Source organism: Phoenix dactylifera, chromosome 6, assembly GCF_009389715.1.
Source record: "Phoenix dactylifera cultivar Barhee BC4 chromosome 6, palm_55x_up_171113_PBpolish2nd_filt_p, whole genome shotgun sequence".
Taxonomy (NCBI): domain Eukaryota; kingdom Viridiplantae; phylum Streptophyta; class Magnoliopsida; order Arecales; family Arecaceae; genus Phoenix; species Phoenix dactylifera.
In genome coordinates, this window is record NC_052397.1 from 1127257 (window position 1) to 1148112 (window position 20856).

At 36.1% G+C, this 20856-nt stretch overlaps 1 protein-coding gene across 1 annotated transcript in view; it reads left to right on the forward strand.

Moving 5' to 3' along the window:
• The window catches only part of LOC103702060 (serine/threonine-protein kinase ATM), an 82925-nt gene that overhangs the window by 56938 nt on the left and 5131 nt on the right, over positions 1-20856 (forward strand). Inside the window, exons 45-68 of the mRNA XM_039127707.1 lie at positions 479-526; positions 3115-3219; positions 3383-3469; positions 4548-4850; positions 5010-5119; positions 5794-5860; positions 5964-6038; positions 6134-6256; positions 6756-6920; positions 7008-7109; positions 7680-7831; positions 7920-8121; positions 8215-8262; positions 8467-8550; positions 8902-8985; positions 15534-15614; positions 15806-15895; positions 15976-16038; positions 17129-17269; positions 17382-17438; positions 17573-17632; positions 18994-19088; positions 19232-19340; positions 19733-19822. Of these exons, the coding sequence (XP_038983635.1) occupies positions 479-526; positions 3115-3219; positions 3383-3469; positions 4548-4850; positions 5010-5119; positions 5794-5860; positions 5964-6038; positions 6134-6256; positions 6756-6920; positions 7008-7109; positions 7680-7831; positions 7920-8121; positions 8215-8262; positions 8467-8550; positions 8902-8985; positions 15534-15614; positions 15806-15895; positions 15976-16038; positions 17129-17269; positions 17382-17438; positions 17573-17632; positions 18994-19088; positions 19232-19340; positions 19733-19822 (2541 nt within the window). The remainder of the gene's footprint in view (positions 1-478; positions 527-3114; positions 3220-3382; positions 3470-4547; positions 4851-5009; positions 5120-5793; positions 5861-5963; positions 6039-6133; positions 6257-6755; positions 6921-7007; positions 7110-7679; positions 7832-7919; positions 8122-8214; positions 8263-8466; positions 8551-8901; positions 8986-15533; positions 15615-15805; positions 15896-15975; positions 16039-17128; positions 17270-17381; positions 17439-17572; positions 17633-18993; positions 19089-19231; positions 19341-19732; positions 19823-20856) is intronic.

A 20856-nucleotide genomic window follows, 5' to 3' on the forward strand; every position in this document is an offset into this window, starting at 1 on the left:
ATTTTCTTTGCTTTAACTTCTTTCAGAAGCTCAATATGTTGTTTGGGTTAATTTAATTTTTATGCATCTTGAATTGTGTTAGTGTTTAGTAACTCCGATTAACATTATATATATGGTTTGTTGTACCGACCTGAACTTCTTGTATCTAATGTGTTGTGTACCATATTAGTAATTCGATACGGAGGAGTCGAATTGGCCTGTACTGGCAGAACCGACTGGTTCCTCGTGGTTCTTGTTATATCGACTCACTTTGCCCGGTTTCGGGCCGACATCATGGCTAAGCATGAGAAAAGGGTCCCCCAACCTTGTGTCTGTATGGTCTATCATATCAGTAAGGTATTGGTACATTACCTAAGTACCAATACATTACCTAAGTACCAGCATAGCAAACCTTGATTCCAACCTAATTTATGAACTTTATTAGTGCTACTTCTTTCTAATTTAATATTCTAATTCCTGACAATTTGTTTATCCCCAGGTTTACTGGCTTACGCTCGATTATCTTGTGGTTGCTAAAGCAGCAATTGTGAGTATAACTTTCTATATGATGCATAAATCCAGAATCTAGTTGTCTAGTTTGAATTTATGTGCTGTTAATGAAAATAGGAAGGGAAAAAATAATACCTTGAGTTTTATTTCTGATTCTCTAGATATGACAGATTGTACTGGGTGGGGTATGCCTGTTTTGTCTGGTTCGAGCTGATCTTATCATAAGGATTTAATACTGCCTGGTGTTATCTGGCAAAAATAAAAATCTCACCCCTTGCCTGACACATGCTTGGGATATCTCCAACTTGTGATATGATCACTATGAAGTGGCTTATTAATCTGTATGTGCTTCAAAATCAAGTGACTCTTGAGGGTACTAACCTCATTATTTCACAATGCTAGAATTATCAACATTAGTAGATTTCTTGATCTGAGAGTTTTATGTGGATTAGGGATTAGAATTCTTGTTTGTTTGATGTGTTTGCCTTCTTCTTGTGGCATATGCATAAACAGTCTTACTCTGAACCAAAATTCAGAAACTTGGTTTTGATTTGTGGCCAAAATAAAGAGGTAAATTTGACACTTAACATGTTTTTCCCCCTCAATTAGATAATTCCATAGGTTTATTGTTGACTGTTATTCTCTTAGAGTTGCACTTTATGACCATATGAAGCATTATCATGATAACCTATGCATCATGCATAGACATCTCCTATCTTTTCCACAGAGCAGTCAGTCCCGAGTAACTTGCTGTTCTCTAAAACTCACTTAGCAGGTGGATCTTGTTCAATAATAAATATCCAACCTAAGTTGATTGTTACTTTTTCATTTTCTCTTGTTATCTTTCCCTTGTGGTCATAATGAATGACAAAAATAAGCTTTTTAAGCTTTGCAGTAACTAGTTTGAGGTTTGATATTGATGAATGAAGATCTTGTCCAGCTATCCTCATTCCTTCTGGACTAACCAGTCTATGTCAACTTTGAATTTCATTGCCTCATATTTGGGGCAACCTCTCTTGTATAACTGGTTCACCACATATAGAGTAGGAATCGAGTTTCTTTGAAGTATTAATGGATCATGAAAAAATTTTAGAAGCAACTACAAGTCATAATAACATTCAAAATATTTTCTCTTTCACTGTCATCGCTTGGTCCCTTCAATTTCTATGCTTGATCGATAAATTTCCACCTTCAAGTACAATATTTCCAAGTTAATTATGTTATTGTGTTTTTATAGTTTTGTTCATCTTCTAATACTCCTCATTTTTTTAGGAACTATTTACTTTTGCATTGAGTCTTCAATCTACTGATGGCTCATGATTTAGCAATTTTTACTTCATCGTGCGGTATTTGTTCTAAATTCTAAGCATAATGATATTAGACTTGTGTTATGCATATATAAACAATTGTACATATTAGCCACAGAATGTTGAAATTATTTAAGACAAATCATCTATGCATTATATCGGCACACTTGTTGCAGGTACTCTTGTTCAGGCTACCTGTCCGCCGTACATCAGTCATGCTTCACAACTTCTAATGAGCCTTGACCATATTTTTCCCTGTTGTTCCTCTGCCTTGTGCATGACCTTATATTTTTAACACATGCTCACGCTAGCATTTGTATCTAGTGTGAAAAAATGATAAGAGCTTTCTTTAAAAGTCATTGCTGGAAACCATGTCATTCATCGATCCTAAGTGCCAAAATTTTTCAGTTCTGTCTAAATTTCATATCTGGACCATAGCATTTACTGAACCTAAACGAGCAGCATCATCCATAGTCTAACCCATAAAGTAAATTTTGGCTGTCCAAAATTTGTAGGGAAATACTAGTCTCACTTAACATTTTCTATATAAATTCCTGCATGTGAAACATGATGATTAATTATTTATCCCAACTGCACAAATTTTAATTTTTTTTGTTAACTTAAAGGCATGACCTTATCTATCATATAATATTTCTCTGTGGGCTATCCTACAGTACGTCTTTTGACACCAGGTATCCTTGTTTTTGGCCTGCATCGACAAGAACTAGCTTTTAAAGAGCATTAGTACATGTGACAATTTTGCCTTTTTTCAATTTCATAGATAACCTAAGTGGATAACATTTCCATGGATGTATTCTTTAGAAAACCTAACCTAATAGTTCTGGATTTAGCAATAAAAACTCATAGCTTATTCTTTCGGTATTCAATCTTTTGTCCCGTTTATCTCGTGCATAATCTATATTACATATAGAGCCCAAATACTTTTGATATGCACTGACCTTGAAGTGTTGTGTGTGGTCAAGCCTATCTCCTTGATAAGTGCACACCTTATATCAATGCATACACCCTTCTTTGGGTTATCTTTGCTCGCTATAGTTGGTTTGTTGACACATTGAGTGTGTATTCATCAATATAATTATGCATTAACACACATAAATTCTAGAAAAAGTTGAATTTTATGCTGGTTGGATGCCACATGATAAGTACTTGTATGGATGTAACTGCATGCATATGCGTCAGGGTATAATAGGTTTACATCTATTTTGTAATAGTGCTGGAGTTTGCTTTACTTCTTGAATTTTTTATGTCTTCTGCTTATTTTCATGCCTCCTCTTGGATTTCTGTTGCTTGTTTGCAGCATTGTGGATCATACTTCACAGCGGTAATGTATGCAGAACATTGGTGTGAGGAACATTTTAATTGTCTAGCCCTAGGAAGTCCTGATTTTTCCCATCTGGAATTGGTCAGTTCTTATCTCTTGTCACATAATGAATTTCATTTGCAATTGCTTGATTATAAAGTATGATGAAGAAATGCATTGTCTTTGTCATCACTTCTCAAGTTTTTGTGCACTGTTCCCATTCAAATTCATGGCATGGTGAATCATTTTTTATTTATGTTTTCAGTTGCCCCCACATATTGAGCTACTGGTTGCAGCATTCACTCAGATTAATGAGCCGGACAGCATATATGGAATACTTCAATCAAATAAGGTTAATAAAACTATCTTATATTTAATGCTTGTTTTGGTCTTCTCCAAATAGCTTCATGCCTTTATTTTTTCTTATTTATTTTAATTTTTGACACTCCTGAATTCCTGACACACGTCTCCAGTGAAATGTGCCACAAATTGTTTTCCTTATTTGTCTTTCTTCTGTGAGGTTAAATTGATTCTTCTATGTATTCATCTATCTATGTTATGCATATTAAATAACATGCCCACAGTAAACCCTTTCTATGCTGGTCTTTTGCCCTCTTTTCTGAATTGTGAACCTTATCATGATCTTCTTTGGCAAGTAAGCAAACTATCTTGGCTTTTGCACCATCATACTGTTCTCCTTTGTGTTGATGTTATGCATTCAACCCCATCAGCCACTTGGAAATTCAAGCCTTTCATGAAGTGGTGAACCCAGTCTAGGCAGCTTTAGTGATTTATCATTATGCTGGAAGAAAGGATCTAGGTTGATCTATGGTTTACAGAGAAAGAAGAAGAATGAGGATTTCCCTTGGTTTCTAATTGGGTGGGAGAGAAAAAACTAGAATTTAAGGCCAATAGGTGTTTTAGCAGGAAGGGTAACTTACCATGTTGGTTTAGTTTTAAACTCATGTATCCAAGGAACAACCTTTTAAAAGTTTCCTGGACTTTGGAAAAGAGTCTAGATGAAGGCGAAAGATAACAATTGCTGTACAGATGCACAAATGTACATGCATTACATGCATATGTGCATCGGTATACTTATGCCTGATGTATTTTATTGTCTCAAGGACTCAGGAAGAAAAAATGTAGAGACAAACTATGCATTTACTGCAATAAATGCTTCCCTAATAAGAAAACCAGCTATGATTAGAAAGAACGAATATGACATTGCAAAAAATACAAAGAATATGACATTGCAAAAAATATATTTATAATATAAAAACTTTTTATCAGAATTTTGCTCAAAAGTAGATGTCTTTTCAGAATTTTCTCAACATTACATTCAAAGTTACCACATTTTCTAGCTTAATGGTTTGTGAATTTCATGAAAAGGATTTTTTAATTACCTTTGTAACTTATTCTTTCTGTTACAGTTGACATCTCAAATAATTACATTTGAGCATGAGGGAAATTGGAACAAAGCTCTGGAATATTATGACCTTCTTGTAAGATCATCTGAAATGGGACGCATTGATTGCTTATCAGGAAAGCCATCTGCAGATGACTCATGTACCTCTTCTCTAGCAGAAGGAAATATGGGTGATTGGAAATATTATAAAGGTCTAATGAGATCTCTGCAGAAAACTGGCTGCACTCATGTGCTTGATGTATATTGCCAAGGATTGACTAATCGAAGAGGCTGTTTTCAACATGACTCTGAGTTTACTGATCTGCAGGTCTGCTTGTGTTTTGAAGGACAAATATACTTGTTGCAATATCTTGTCATTTAATTTGTTGTTTCACTCTTTGCCTTCCCCTTAGCACTCCAAATGCTCATTTCATATTCTTTCCTCTTTGCTTTTCTTTCCTAATACAATGTGTTGTCTCTTTTGCAGTATGAGGCTGCTTGGAGAGCTGGAAACTGGGACTTCTCATTAATTACCCCCGGTTCCAAAACTCATTCTACACCATATATGAGTGGTCAATTCAATGAAAATTTGCACAGGTGTCTACCTTATAACTCTAAATTTCTAATGTAAACTTCTGGACCTTCAAAGTGCACTTTCTTAACTACCACAACCTTATCCTTAATTGATAATCAGTACTTCTCCCTTTTCTAAACCCAGAATTGTAGTTTTCAGCTTATACTTAGATTTTAAAATATGGCTGAAAGCTTCATATTGGAGGGCTTTTTTCATAAATATTATTATTATACTGTATTTTTATGCTACAGATTTTGTTATTGCATATAATGTTCAATCATATTTCAGTGTAGAATGACCTCTATGAGACTATGTCCATGTATTCTCATTTCTCGAGTTATTGCATCCCCTAAAATAGCATTTATAGACTTAGACCATGACATTTTGTCCCACCCTCGCCCCCTCCCCCTGTTAACTGCTGTTGTTTTCTTAGCCACGTGAACTAAAGCTGATGCAAGAAGATGATTTTGTGCCTTGGTCAAAAGCATTATTTCATTGACATTTGCCTTGTGGCAGAAATGAAGTAGTAGTTCTTCTTCCTTTCCACAATATTCAAGTATTATCTTCTTTATCAATGGATTGCAAATTCTTGTTTTTTAATCTGAGTGATTTAAAGTTATCCTTTTTTATTAATATTGCAGTAGATTTAGAATAATTTACTATTAGCATCTAATCTTTTCCATTATTTGTGCAATAGTTGTTTGAGAGCATTGCAAGAGGGCAATGGCGATGAGTTCCATATGAAACTTAGAGACTCAAAGAAGGTAGTAATGCTGGTTTTATTCTAACAAAATTTTTATTATCTTCTGATATTAGGTTATTTGAAGTGATGGTATGTTGAATACTAGGTGTTTATTCATACTGCAGGAGCTTGTGTTGTCTATCTCAAATGCAAGCAAGGAGAGTACCGAATATATCCATTCTACTATTGTTAAATTTCAGGTACTGAGTTTCTGTAAGTTTATAATGCTATACTGCTCACATATATACCAGTAAACATCATTATTGACTAGTCATTTTTAATCCTTTTTGTACAGATATTAGACCATCTTGGGATGGCTTGGGATCTACGTTGGAAGCCATGTCGTCCGGAAAGAAAAGGATCTTGCCTCGAACTAAACAACATAATTCCTGGACCTGTTGTTCCTTCTAGAGTTCAGGTATTTCTTCTTTCATCCACATTTGCTTAGAAATACCTGAAAGTACTGTATTCTCTTCTTATAAAGTCCTTGATTGGTATATCAATAGTTTCTCGTTGCATTTTTTTCCTTGTTAAGGGTCCTCTTAGCTATCAGGAATTATTTAACCTATGGGAAATATTCTCACTGACTTGTTTTTCAGAATGAATTTGATATGCTTGTATATGTTATTTGCTTATTAAGTTTAGGGCCTTCACTTACCAAAAAGAAAAAAAGTAATGACTTTTTCTATAAACATGATTCATGAAATTATGATTATACGGCACACAATGACCAAGAGACACTATAGTTTTGTGTGTGTAATTGTACCAGCAATCTCAAATTTAGAGACATACTCTTATAGTCTTATACCTATTAAACTATCATCCGGTCTATTAGAGTCCTGTTTTGCGCAGAACTTTCAGTATATGGAGATCCTATATCATGTTGCCTAACTGATGTGTTGGGTTTATGTCTATAGTTGGAGTGGCTGAATGAAGATTGGAACTTCATTTTAAAGGAAGCACAACTACATCTAAATTTATTAGAACCTTTCATTGCTTTTAGGCGTGTTCTGCTGCAAATTTTAGATTGCAGAGACTGTACAGCAGAACATCTGCTGCAATCTGCTTCCACACTCCGCAAGGTTGTTACCTTCTTTTTAATCTCCAAGTTAGCAAATCCTTTGCCAGGGAGTCTTACACCATCTAATGTTATTAATTTTTGCTTTCAGGGTTCCAGATTCTCTCTAGCTGCTGCTGCTTTGCATGAGCTCAAGTTATTATGTTGTCAAACAGAAGAACAGACAACATCACATGCTTATTTCCTTGGAAGGGTACAATATGAAAAGTATTACTGGTGCATGTTCATGTTATAGAATAGAAATAGAGAGAAAATAATAGTATGTGCTGCTCTTATTAGTTTTAATAAAAATCAATGCCACATAAGTAGATGAAGCATGCTCTGCTCATTCCTTGTGATTAATACACATTCCTGCTCTTATTCACAATTTAAGTTGTGAATTATACTTCAATTTCTGATGGAGATGTTATCTTGTTCAAACTCTCTTGTGGACCTAGTATTTCTGCTTGAAACCATATTCATGCTGAAAAGGGATTGGTAGATAGTAAATTCAGTTTCACCACAAAAAGATAGTAAATTCAATAAGCAATGGTTGCTTGTTGCTTGTATGTTTGGACAACACTGTTTCCACTCATTGGATCAACTCTCTCCTGCATCCAAATGTTGAGTTTACCAGCATATCTTACTATTTTATTGAATTTCTTTTCTTTGCATGAACACATTCCATGTAAGTATATTCTTTTTATTTTACTTCCATAAAATTACTGTGTAGCAAGAGATTCCACCCACTTTGATATTAAATATCCTCTTTTCGTGGTGGCAGGTTGAAGAAGCTAAGCTTCTCAAGGCTCAAGGTCAGCATGAAATGGCTATCAATCTTGCAAAATATATTTTGCAGAACTATTCACAGGGAGAAGAGATCTCAAATGTGTACCGGTTGGTTGGAAAGTGGTTGGCTGAAACTCGATCTAGCAAGTAATACCAATTAAATAGTAGTGTATTTAGTTATGTATTTTATAAGGCAAAAATAGGTCCTCATCCATTCTCTCTCATTATTTTGTAGTTCAAGAACTATTTTAGAACAGTACCTGAAGCAATCAGTGGAACTTACCAAGGCAAGCAAGAGTACAGATAAGAAATCTATTTCTAGACAATGTCAAACATACTTTGATCTAGCACACTACACAGATGGCCTATTTAAAAGTTATGAAGAAAGATTGTCCTCTAGTGAAGGGCAAGCAGCTATGCGGTTAAGGAAACACAAGGTACCTGCACAAGTAGGCATTGGATGCTTGTAAATTTAAAGTTACCTTGCATTATTTCTTTGTTTTTTATGCATATATTATCATTTGCTGCAGACCAGGGAGTTGGATGCACTTATTAGAAGACTAAAAAGTTCTTCAAAGGCAAGTAATGGTATTAATCGCAAAGGCAATCCAGATATGGTTATAAAGTTTGTATAGTAAATGACATTGCTTTTCCTTTCTTTGTTTGGTTAGGTAATAACAATACTTGCATTAGTAGACAGTATATCATTTCTGACCTTTGTGAACAAGAAGTTTCTAGAACATGCAAGTCTTCTCCTAATTTTGACTCACTTGAACTTCTAGGGAGAGAAGACAGACTACTCGGTGAAAATACAGGAGTTGCAAAAGCAACTCACAATGGATAGGGAAGAGGCTGAGAAACTACGGGTATGATGTTATCTATATATGCTTGTTACTGGTATTATGTTTCTCTTCTAATTCCTTAAAATTCAATATCTATAGAGCAAGGTTCGCCGTCTCGGTTCTGGACCCCGTACTGGTACCATGCTAGCACAATGTCGGTATGGTATGGTACAAAATTTTTTTGGCATATCGAGTGTCGGTACGCCACTTGTATCGGATACCGGTATGGTATGGTACGTTCCATACTGCTTGGTTCAGGCCGGTACGGCATACCATGCTATGGAGGGATCGTGCATGGGAAACTTCTTAACTTGGATAACTATGTTGTATCTTGCAACTATAAAGTTTGACATGATGTGTCCTATTACTTTTTAGGATGACAGGGACAACTTCCTCAACCTAGCATTGGAGGGTTATCAACATTGTCTTGTCATAGGCAGCAAATATGATCTGAGAGTGGTATTTATTTATTTATTTATTCTCTTCAGCATTTAGAATTTAAGGTGGACTAAGTTTACCACTTTTGTGAAGCAATCATTTTCTATGTAGTTGCCATAGTACTGAGGTGTAACTATTTAATAATTGGCTATTCTACTAGAGAACAACAAATAAGGTTGGGTAAAAGGAACAAGCACCATTTTAAATGCTTTTGCAATGAAGTTGTTTAACTCATTAACTCGTTAATATAGAAGAGATCCATGACAAAACATACATGTTGGACAGCATTATATTTTAAGGTTATGTGATTGCTTGTGGGACTGTTAAGAGTTGTAGACATGATAAATCATGTAGATATTTGGGACTTTAAAGATTTTAAAATCTTATGCATATGTAAGCAAGATTAATCTGCTAGGCCATTAATGGATGTTTAGATATATTACAGCTGGTTCGTTGGTTACGTGCATCAGGATCACTGCCTCAAAGTGATCAATTTCAGTTAAGAAATAAAGAAGAAAAAGGGCTTAGCAGTTAAAACAAAACACTAAATTATTTTTCTGCAGTGGAAGGTGACTAGTGCTTGGCTTTATTAGACTCATGAATGACGCATATGAACCCAAATAAAAGCGAAAAACAAATAAATAAACAAACAATGCCTAACACAACTAATAAGTGCAAGCTAGCAAATAAAATGAAAATAAGCACAAAGCTGAACAAGTTACTGCATGCACTATCACAATCGAGAGGATAGATGCCAAGGCAATTGAGCTTGGAGCAGGGTACACTGAATTGGTACCAGTCGGCGTACTGGTGGCGACTCGGACCGAGTCGGTACCGGTTCGGGCTGTACCGAACCAGTACCGACCCGGTCCGCTGCGAGAGCGCGCGCGGGCGCGCTTGCGTTTCCATGCGCTTCCATGAACGAAGCCGTGAGCGGGACGCGTTTCCCTGCACGGGACGTGCGCGGCCGCATTCCTTTTTTTTTTCTTCTTTTCCTTTTATTTTCCTTCTCTTCTTCCTTCTTCCTGAATCTTCTCCTCTCTCCTCCTCTCTTTTCCCCCTTCTCCTGCGAACAAGAAAGGGCGTTTCCCCATGCGACGCCCAGTACCGGTACGTCTTCTTCTCTTCTTCTCCTCCTCTTTCTCTTCTTCTTCCTCTTCTTCCTCTTCATTCTTCCTCTTTTTTCCTCTTTTTTCCTCTTCTTCTTCCCCGCGTGCTTGGGCGCACAGCGGGAACCGATCGGATTTAGCCCCTATGGGGCTGGAACCATTTTTCGTAGCTGAACCGTACCGGTTGGCCCTAGTATCGGTACAGTACGTACAGAACCAGCGAATATGGGCCGGTTCAACATACCATGGCTTGGAGAAACTCTTTATTGGTTATCTTCTTCCTAGGGCATGTTTGAAATGCTTTTGCTTTTTTCTAAAGGAATTTTCATGAAACACTCACCTGAAAATGCTTTTAAAACTCTTCTTCAGACATTAGTGCAAATACTCAAAAAGCACTTCTTAAGTAAGTAGAGGAGAAACAGAGCAAGGAACATACTTATAAGTAGTATTATAAGCATAAATTGTAAATAGGTTTGTATTCAAGAAAAGGTTAAATGGCTTTGCTTGGATTATTGTGTGATGTGAGCTAGTATGATTTGAATTAGATATGTATTTAGATTTCTACATGAAGTTGACTTATGTACTTCTAACTCAATCATGAAGAGTGGATCTTATTTTTGGTATAAGTTTGATTTTTTTGGTCCGACTAATGATTAATGTAAATTAGAGGTCGAGTTTATTTGGTCTTAATAAGGTTGGATCTAACTTTTGCCAGCTCGCTGACCTGGTTGAGGTCTAGATTTAGAAGTCAAACATGGATTAAATTATTTTTTAAAATGGCAATTTATTCTATGTGATATGTAAAGTGCTAGCAAATTACAAGCATGTTGTTAGGTGTTCACACCCGTGTATCATATTTATCACTCATGTTGACATGGACCCTTTTTCTTTGTCACAAGTTTTTGCATGTGACTAGCACGCTGACCATGCATACCAAGGCAGCCAATTGACCTGCCTATCTCTCGCTCACTTGCTCACTTAACAGCGACAAGGATGATGCAGTTATGGAGAGAATGAAAAACAAAATGAGGATGAGGGGATTATATGTTTTCTATCCCCTATTTGATGTAGCATGTGTTGGAAAACCGTGTATGCTGCAGAAAATTAAAACCGCAGCGGAAGATGCATGCACGGGACGTTCATCTCATGAACATATTTACAAACTGTTCGTAAATAGATTAAGATTAAATCGTTAGAGGGGAAAGATCATATCTTCACCTTGTGCGGATAGATGTTCACCGCAATCTGATGATCGTGGTTATCTTGAAAGGCTCGTTTAAAGCCGTACATGTGTCCGGCCTCTACGGATATCCACACGAGGAAGAAGACCGATCCAAGCATGTAAATCTTACCGAGGTGCTAGCTCCCTTGCAGAGATCACCTTTGATGGTTGAAGCCCTCTCTCTTTCAATCAACTTGTTGATTATTTTGAGAGGAAGAAGGATGAAGGGAGGAAGAGGAGGCCACGCCCAAGAAAAAAGAAGGGAGGCCGCACCCACCCTTTTTATTTTTTTCTTTCTTTTTCTTGCGGTCCAGATTTGCCCCCAAAGCCCCCTAGGGCTTCCTCTCACGCACGCCCTAAAAAAAAATCCGAAAATAAATAAAATAATGAGGGGTGCACGCCCCTCCTTTTATTTTGTGCATGAATCCTCCTCCAAGGAGGATTAGGTGATCCAATGTATTTGGACTCTTAATCCTTATCTAATAAGGAATCCTATTGCAATTTGGATTCTTCATCCTTATCTAATAAGGAGTCCTATTGCAATTAGGATTCTTCATCAATGAAGATTCTCTAGTCCTAATCTAATTAGGACTCTAGGAGTCCTACTCTAAGTAGGACTCTTATAATTTGCAGTCCTAATCTAATTAGGACTCTAGGAGTCCTACTTCAAGTAGGACTCTTAAACCTTATCTAATAAGGTGAAGCCCACTATAATTAAGTCCAATTGATTCAATCAAATTGCAATCCAATTGCAATTATTCTTTTTTTAACTCACTAACTCTTAGTGGGTTAAACCAATTATCAATCAAATTGATAATCATAATCTCTTGTGATTCCAAATCACAATCCAACGATCAGATCGGTCAAAACCTCTAATGTGTGTGACCCTATAGGTTCTATTATGTCTGGTAGTGAGACATATTGGGATGCCTATCACAATATCATTGAAAACTTCTTTCAATAGATTGGAACAATTCCAATTTATCTCATCAGGGATCATTGACCATCAAGATGATCCCTGAGTCTCACCATCCACCACTGACACCTAGCAACATGTAGTGGTAACCCAACAGAATGGAATAGATGAACCTCTAGGTGCAGTTATCGTATGATACAGTCTTTCTGCCGTGGATCCCTACAAGACGGAGGTCATGGATAATTCGTCAAACTCTATTGTCTGTCATATGTCAAGATTTATTTGACTTTAGTTCGAGAGTAAAAAACTTCTTTTCCGCTGTACATACTGCCTCGGCCGAGGTCTTACGAACTCAGTCTCATAAATCATATAGGACCACTCCTTATCTACCAAGGTCGATAGATTCCATGTAGGTGCACACCTTACTCCTACAGTGAATCTACTGCAGCCAATCTGCACCACAAGGATCCATACGGCTAGAGACCATGTATATGTGCAGTCACTGTGAATAGCCGAAGCACCGCAAGTCAAAGGACCAGTCATACTACTGCATCATCAAGTAAGTCACTGACGAGTGGATAGACATCCAAGTGAGTTCTTGCTTTGAACACGCTCGGTACCCTTATTCTCTAACAAGCACCTGCACTATCACTCTAGTGTTCCTACATTGTGGACTCAAGACTCGTCCATCCAAAAGGAAAGCGATCTGTGCACTAATCACATCGGATCAATCACCATCTTCGTGATGATCCATCGATCAGGAGCATTTAGGAATTCATCACCAAAGACACATGGCTCAAATTTTCAACTCTTGAAAATATGTATCATCATCTTATTAATTTCTTGGACGATTCATGGACACATATACAGCATGAATATAAAAGATGCCCAATATTATTAAATAATAATAAAGTTAAGTACAAAACTATGTTCCAGAATAAATAATGTATCCGCCAGCTTGGCTTCTAGGGTATACATCTAACAACATGAAGTGTGAAGAATGGTTCTTGGAGTCGATTACACGGATTGAAAGAAATCTATATTGAAGACACCTTCACTCAACAAAGAAAAACATAGAAACTCAGCAAAAAACACTGAAAGAAATTATGTTTTTATTACTATGCAATACTCAGCCAAGTCTCCTTACAATTGGTCGGAAGCGTATATAGGACCCAACCCTCTAATTTGGGCATTAAAGTTAATACAGAAAATCATACTAAAAATAGGAAAACATACCAAAACCATTGAACCCAAAGACAAACTCTGGTGATATCCCTAATGGAAAATTCATAGGAAAATTAGGTGAAAACTTTTGAAACTTGGCATGGGCCAACTGGGCATAGTACCTGCCAGCTATACTCCACACTGCATCACTCTTGTTGCTAGAGAGGGTGGAGGAGTTTTATGGAGGACAAGGGGTGTATGATGAAGGATAGACTTTAGGAAGATATTTGATAGAGATTGGAGCATGGTATGCCATACCGGCCCGAATTGGGCAGTACGGGGCGTACCGCATGTATCGGTTCGGTACCGATATCCGGTACGGGTGGCGTACCGGCACTCGATATGTCAAAAAAAATTTGTACCGTACCATACCGACGCTGTGCTAGTGTGGCATCCGTACGGGGTCCAGTACCGAGATGGCGAACCTTGGATTCGAAGGAAGGATCATTGAGAAAAAAAATTACAGAAGCACCTCCTTTTGGATAATACATTATTTTTTCTCTCATTCTGTGTTTATTTCTGATTTCATTTGTTAGATTGAAAAAGAAATAAAATTGTTTTCATAAGGAAATGGGTTGTTTACATAAATCTGTTTGCCAGTACTATCTATGTGAAAAAAATTAATCATATATTGCTCCTCTCTTACCCAAGGATAAAAATGAAAAAGAGGAATATATTACAAAAATGGTTGTGTTTATATGCTTCTTGTCCATATTTTAGTATATAGACCAGAGAAATGTGCATCACTTTTTAAGAAAAATGATTATTTTGAGAAAAGTAAATGATATGGTATGAGATCGATCTAATTTTCCTTTAAGTTTTAGGTGATCCACACAATAATTGAACATAAACTTAGTACGTGACCTTCACACAAACAGCCTTTCTGGCTAACAATTTTTTAAAGTTCTTCCCCCAAATTATGAAGTAGACACTATTCTTATGTTTGGGGGTGCACCAAACCTAATGTGCCTTATTTGTTAAGGTATCAAGGAGAGTGTCTTGTCGTATTATTGAAGTTTACATCAAATACGAGTACGGTCCTGGAGGCATATGAGTTGTACCAAACTACCAAATAAGGATACTATAATGGAAGAGAATTGAAATTTCAGTATATACCATGAGGATTAAAGGAGAGCATGGAAAAGAGAGGTGGTCAAAATTGTTTCAATGGGTAAGGAAGGTTGAGAAGAGCCAGAGCTGACATGAATAACAGTTGCAATAAAGGATCTAGAAAGGCTTGTAATGACACCATGCAGGCCCTTATTTGGAATGATTGGTAATAAAGTCTCATACAGCCACCCCACTAGTTGGGTCAGATACTTCATTACTATAGTTTTGGTTAAGTTTTATGTTGTTCCCTCCCGACTTTGCTAGGTACATATATTTTTCATTTAAATCTGTATTACCAAATGCATTCTTCACATCAACTAACCGTAGCCAAATTGCTTCAGTTTCAAGTATTACAATCTCTCTTTCTAAATCAAGTTTTTCCTTTGAAGATGTCTTGAAGTAATCTATGCCATAGATCTGTGCTTACCCTTGAATAATTGGCTTTGTTTTTAGCTCTCTATAATCCAATTCAGTTAATTTTTGTGTATGTAAATTCATTTCTCCCACATAGACAGTGTAATGACACCCATGTCACTCTTATGGTGGGATTCAGTTTTCTCCTACATTGTTCTTCACCAACCTCATGACATTTTATTCTCTGGGACTGGACTTAGGAATCGACACAATAGGTGAACCAGTGATAAATGCATGGAAACTGGCAAACCTGGAAATAGGATAAAAACTGAATAATATTCATCTTTCTGTTGTGTAATAGGATCTCCAAGATATGGTGTCTTTGAAGTAGATAGCGGATGAGGTTGAGGACCTTCTTTCCTTCCATCTGATATTTATACTTCGATATATTTTTCTGTATCTGCTTAGTAATTGTTGAGAGTTACCTCAGGGATACCTGTTAATGGTTTTAGTACATGATTTGCTTTTGAAATTATGGTTTGAGTCGCTGCTCTTGCAGATTCTATGCTTTTATGTATTTTGTTGGATCTTTCTACGATCAAGTTATTGTTTGTAATTAATGTTCTGCAATCAGGTATTTCGACTGGTTTCTTTATGGTTCAGCCTTTATTCAAGGAAAAATGTTGTGAAATCCATGAATAGCACAGTGAAAGAGGCAAGTTCTGAGGCTTTTTTCCTGTGTTTCTTAATTTTATTGGCAATATGTTGCTGTTGTATATGTTATTACTTTATTTGATAATGTTTCTTATAAAGTATATTCATATCTAATTGCTTAACATTATTTCCCATCCTCCATGATTTGATCGTCATACTGTTTTTTCAAACTAAGTGGATTATGGGTTACAGGTCCAATCGTACAAGTTTGTGCCACTGGTTTATCAGATTGCTTCAAGACTCGGTAGTTCAAAAGATGGACAAGGATCAACCAGTTTCCAGGTTTACATCTCAGTGGGATACTTCATGTGTTGATGAGTGAAAGTAGAATTTGTTAAATCGGAAAGTCTTTCTGTTTACAGATTGCATTGGTTTCCCTTGTGCGGAAAATGGCCATTGATCATCCATATCATACTATGTTTCAGGTACTTAAACTACTAACTCAAATGTCTTTTTTTTTTAATGGATAATCATGGCAAGATCATCCAGCTATCATCTCCTAGGTGTGGTGCTAAGAAAGTGGTTTTCTTGTAATACATGATATTTTAGAAATTTAAATATCCTGTTTAGACCTAATGTGATATTATGTAATATTAGGTCCTTCGTTGAGGATTTTAAAAATAAAAGCAAGCACATGCCAACTGTTGTGGATGAGTTAGTGAAGAATAGATTTCAGCAAACTATAAGTGCCAAGTAATCCTTGTGGCTTTAGCTTATTATCAATATGATTTCATGCCATATGAGATATAAATAACCCAGGACCTCACCTCAAAAAGCTAGCTTGAAAGCTGTTATTTGGATTTCTTGGCCTTGTATAAGTATACAAGATTTATCCAGTGTATAGCCGATATTGAACTAAATACATATTTGTATGGGCCCTCACATACTCTCCTTGTTTAAGCCATGGTGCCCTCGTCAGGCTAAGGGTCCAAATCCATTCAAATTCAATCACAAGTATCGCAGTCACAAATACTATAATCAGCCCATAGTCAACCCAAATGGGCTGGCATTGCAATATCCTCTAGTCTATATGGGCTATGCGTTGGGTTTGCTCTAATACTATTTGCGACAACTTGGTAGATGTTATTTAGGTTCCTCAGCTCTCATAGGTATTAAAGATCTACTCAGTGCATAGCCAATGTGGAACTATACACACACCCACACAGATCCTCATAGAGATCTAAGGAAATAGGTTCATCTCTTGATAGTTGTGGCTTCCATTAGGAAAAAGAGAAAAGGTACAGTTATTCACAATTGTGTATGATTAGTCATTCATTATACTGAAAGCTGAGGTCATCATCACAAAAGCAAGGAAGAAATGGAAGCTCAATAGAACTGTATCAACAACAAAAGGAGTCAAGTGTGGGTGATAATTAAAACAATTAGGATTAGCGGACTTATATTGCTCCGCACATTATTTTATTTTACAACATAAGAACGTTGTAGTTGTCAGTATATTTGTCTATTTTTGGCCTTACTTTTATTTAGGAAATTGATGTTTCTTGTCTTCACTAGTTACTGGCTTTAGCGAATGGCGATCGAGTCAAAGACAAGCAACGAAGTCGAAATTCATTTGTTGTAGATTTGGACAAAAAACTTGCAGCAGAGAAACTTTTGAATGAGTTGTCTTCATATCATGGAGCTTTAATTCAACAGGTATTTTCATCACCATTTGGATCTTGGGATATCATTCTATGACATTTTTGAAATATTATACTGTCTTCTATATAACATGTATGAGTACATAACAATGTCCTTTGTCTTATAGATGAAACAATTGGTTGAGATATATATTAAGTTGGCTGAACTAGAGACTAGAAAGGAGGTTGGTTTCTTTTCCGAAATTGATGTACTTAGCTTTCTTTAACATGCTGAATTCTGGTGTGTCATTAATTTTTTGGCTTAGATGTTCTGATCATGGAATGATGCTCAGCTTGTGTCATAATTGCATATGACCAGGAAACTAATAAAAGGATACCAGTGCCAAGAGAAATCCGTAGTCTTCGGCAGCTTGAACTTGTAAGGGTGATATTGCCAGAGGCCATTTGAAATATTTTCTTAAATGTTTAGACTGGCAGATATGCAAGCATGTATCCTAGAATCATAATGTAATAGATTGAAGATTCATTGCCTGATTTATGAAGTGAAATGCATATGAAAAATTCTGAATTCCTGTATCGGTGGTTGTTGTTATCATGATAAGCTCTATAGTGCTTGGATGCATGTATGTATGCTTTTGTGATTGTTCATTTACATCATATACTTAAAATTTCTCCTTGAATATTGACATTGCATATGGCAAACATTCATTGGCATTGCACAGTTTGGTCACCTGCAGTAATAAAAGTAATATTTTCATGGTTTTATACAGTTTATAAGTGCATTTGGTTGTTAATTAACCATATTTATTTGTCTCAAAACTTATGGAATATTTAATTGCTCCAATTTGTTTTCTTGTTGGTTGTTACAATCAAAATGCTTGTGATAGAAGCCTTAGGATAATGTTTCCTCAAATAAGCTAGAAGTTTAATGGCCACATAATTTTTCTATAAAATGCAACTTCTTTTGAGTATCCACAATCAAACCCAGAATTTTTATTGTTTAATAAGGACAGAATTTATGTAATATAGGAAGAGCTGCATGGTACGCTATACCAGTCCGAACTGGATGGTACAGGGCATACCGTATTGTACCAGTTCGATACCAATACCCAGTATGGGTACAATACCAATACCCAGTATAGGTACAATACCAATACTCGATACGTCAAAAAAAATTTCGTACCATACCGTACTTACACTATACTAGTGTGGCACTGGTATGGGGTTCGGTATTGAGACGGCAAACCTTGGAAAGATGTATTTTTCTTTATCTGTTGTGATGTGTAGCTGACCCCATTTTGATGGGATGTGCTTGGTGGAGAGATCCAGCCCTTTGATCTGATTGGTTTTGTTTGTCTGAAATATATTCCTAAACTAGTAAAAAAAATTATTGATGCATTCTAACCCCATGCACCATAGTATTCTCTGATTACATAAGGACTTTGTGGCATGTTCAAAAGCCCAATTTTCAAATCCAGTATCTGCAGGCAAGCAAGTAAACCCTAATTTATCGATAGATCCCCTCTGCAGTGATAATAAACAACATACACAAGGCTGTTAGTCTGATGAAATTGGTCATACCTAATAATTTATATCTTGTGATATAAATGATCTTATCATTGTAATTCCTGAACACTAGTGCATCAAATATGGATTGTCTCCAAAAATTTTTGTATCCATTTGGTTAACAGCTAATGTTGCAAGTTTTTTTATTCTGCCAATATTCATCCAAAATGTGTAATGACCAGTGATTGAGTCCACATTCTGGCCTTCTTTCAGGTACCAGTTGTGACAGCCACTGTTCCAATTGATCCTAGTTGCCAATATGGGGAAGGTTCTTTCCCACACTTTAAGGGATTATCTGATTCTATCACGTACGTTGAATATGATATCTCTATCTTATATTTGATGTATAGAGAATTCTTTTAGAGGTCCTATATAATTGCACCCATGTAATCAGGATAAGGCTTTGATTATTATAATTATGCTTTTATTTAATTATTTATATAATTTGCAGGGTAATGAATGGCATAAATGTGCCTAAGGTGGTCGACTGCTTTGGTTCAGATGGTCATAAGTATCGTCAACTTGCTAAATCTGGAAATGATGACTTGCGACAAGATGCTGTATGATATCAAATCTTTTTCTATTCATTTTTATACATGTAATAAACTTGCAATATGCAGTTTAGAGTGTACTTCCATGCAATCTGCATCTTTCTATTGATTTTGACAATTTAAATTATATGATGAATAATGGGATTTGATAAAATAATCCATAATCTTTCATTTTGAAAACTGGTTGAGGCATTCAACTTTTGCTTCTTTTGTCGTTTATTAATATATTAACATCAACACAGAATTTAAACAAAAATCTGCTTTGATCTCAAGGTCTTGGCATTCAGTTCTTGGGAATAAAAATCTCTCTTTTCGTTCAGTCCTTGAGATCCGCAAACTGAGAGGACCTTGGGTTTGAATAATTTGTTCATGTAACCCTTGATGGATGGTATATTTTGTAGGTTATGGAACAATTCTTTGGTTTAGTGAATACCTTCCTGCAAAATCAGCGAGATACATGGAAAAGGAGGTTAAGGATACGTACATACAAGGTATGTTCACACTCCCATATTGGTAAAATATTATTTGTCATATCATTGACACTAATCAATTCTGTCATTGCTATTGGCTGATACACTTCATGTTCTTAGAGGATGGAGATGCAAACAGCTCATGTTTTTGGCTGCTTCCATCCTCTTGTCCATTGCCGTGGTCTGGTTTTTGATATGATTCTGATGTGCAGACTGTATTCAGATTTCAATAATTTTCCTGATGTGTTGGGTATTCCTTTTTCCTTGTGAGCGCCATTAGTGGATATGATTTCTTTTCTTGTTGTTTGAGGTTAAATTCAGAAAGTTAATCATTGTAGAAGTTTTGATATGATTTCTTTAGATCGAAGAGTACCTTCTTTTTTGTTACATGCATATTATTTTTCAGAAGCTATTCAACCTAATTAACGAACTTGTAACTCTCAAGCACAAAATGCAAGTGAAACAGAATTTGTATGTATACAGTCCTATGAAATTCTGGATTTTGGCAATACATCTTCCGAATTGATTATAACAATGCATCTTCATAAGAGCACTGGTTACATAGCACATTTCTTTCATTGAAGCATATGTAGTATAGCTATGTTAGTTTCTTTTAGGCATCACAGCTATCTATATTAGTATGATATCTTTCTACAGATTTTTAGATTCTTAGCAGATAAGCAGTGTTGTAATTATAGAAATAAAATTAAAAAAAAAATCTCCGTTGGAGTTTGGAACCTCATTGTAAGTTCCTAATCAAATCCCTGTACTGCATCAGCGAAAGTGGTAGGCTTTGTGCCACAGTTTTGCGTTGGACCTTCAAGCATATTTTTGCTTTTATATTCAATGAGACATTATATAATGAGCACATAGTAAATTGTATTCAGCTTTTCCTTTTGGGGTTCTTGGGTAATAGAATTGGTCAAGATGAAAAAATTGTTTGCATTTCTGCTGGGAAATTCCATTTTGTTTGTGAAGGGAATCTCCAAGATCCAGGACTTTTTGATCAAGTGGGACAAGGCTCAAATGTTGGCACTGGGATTCTCTCAAGGAAT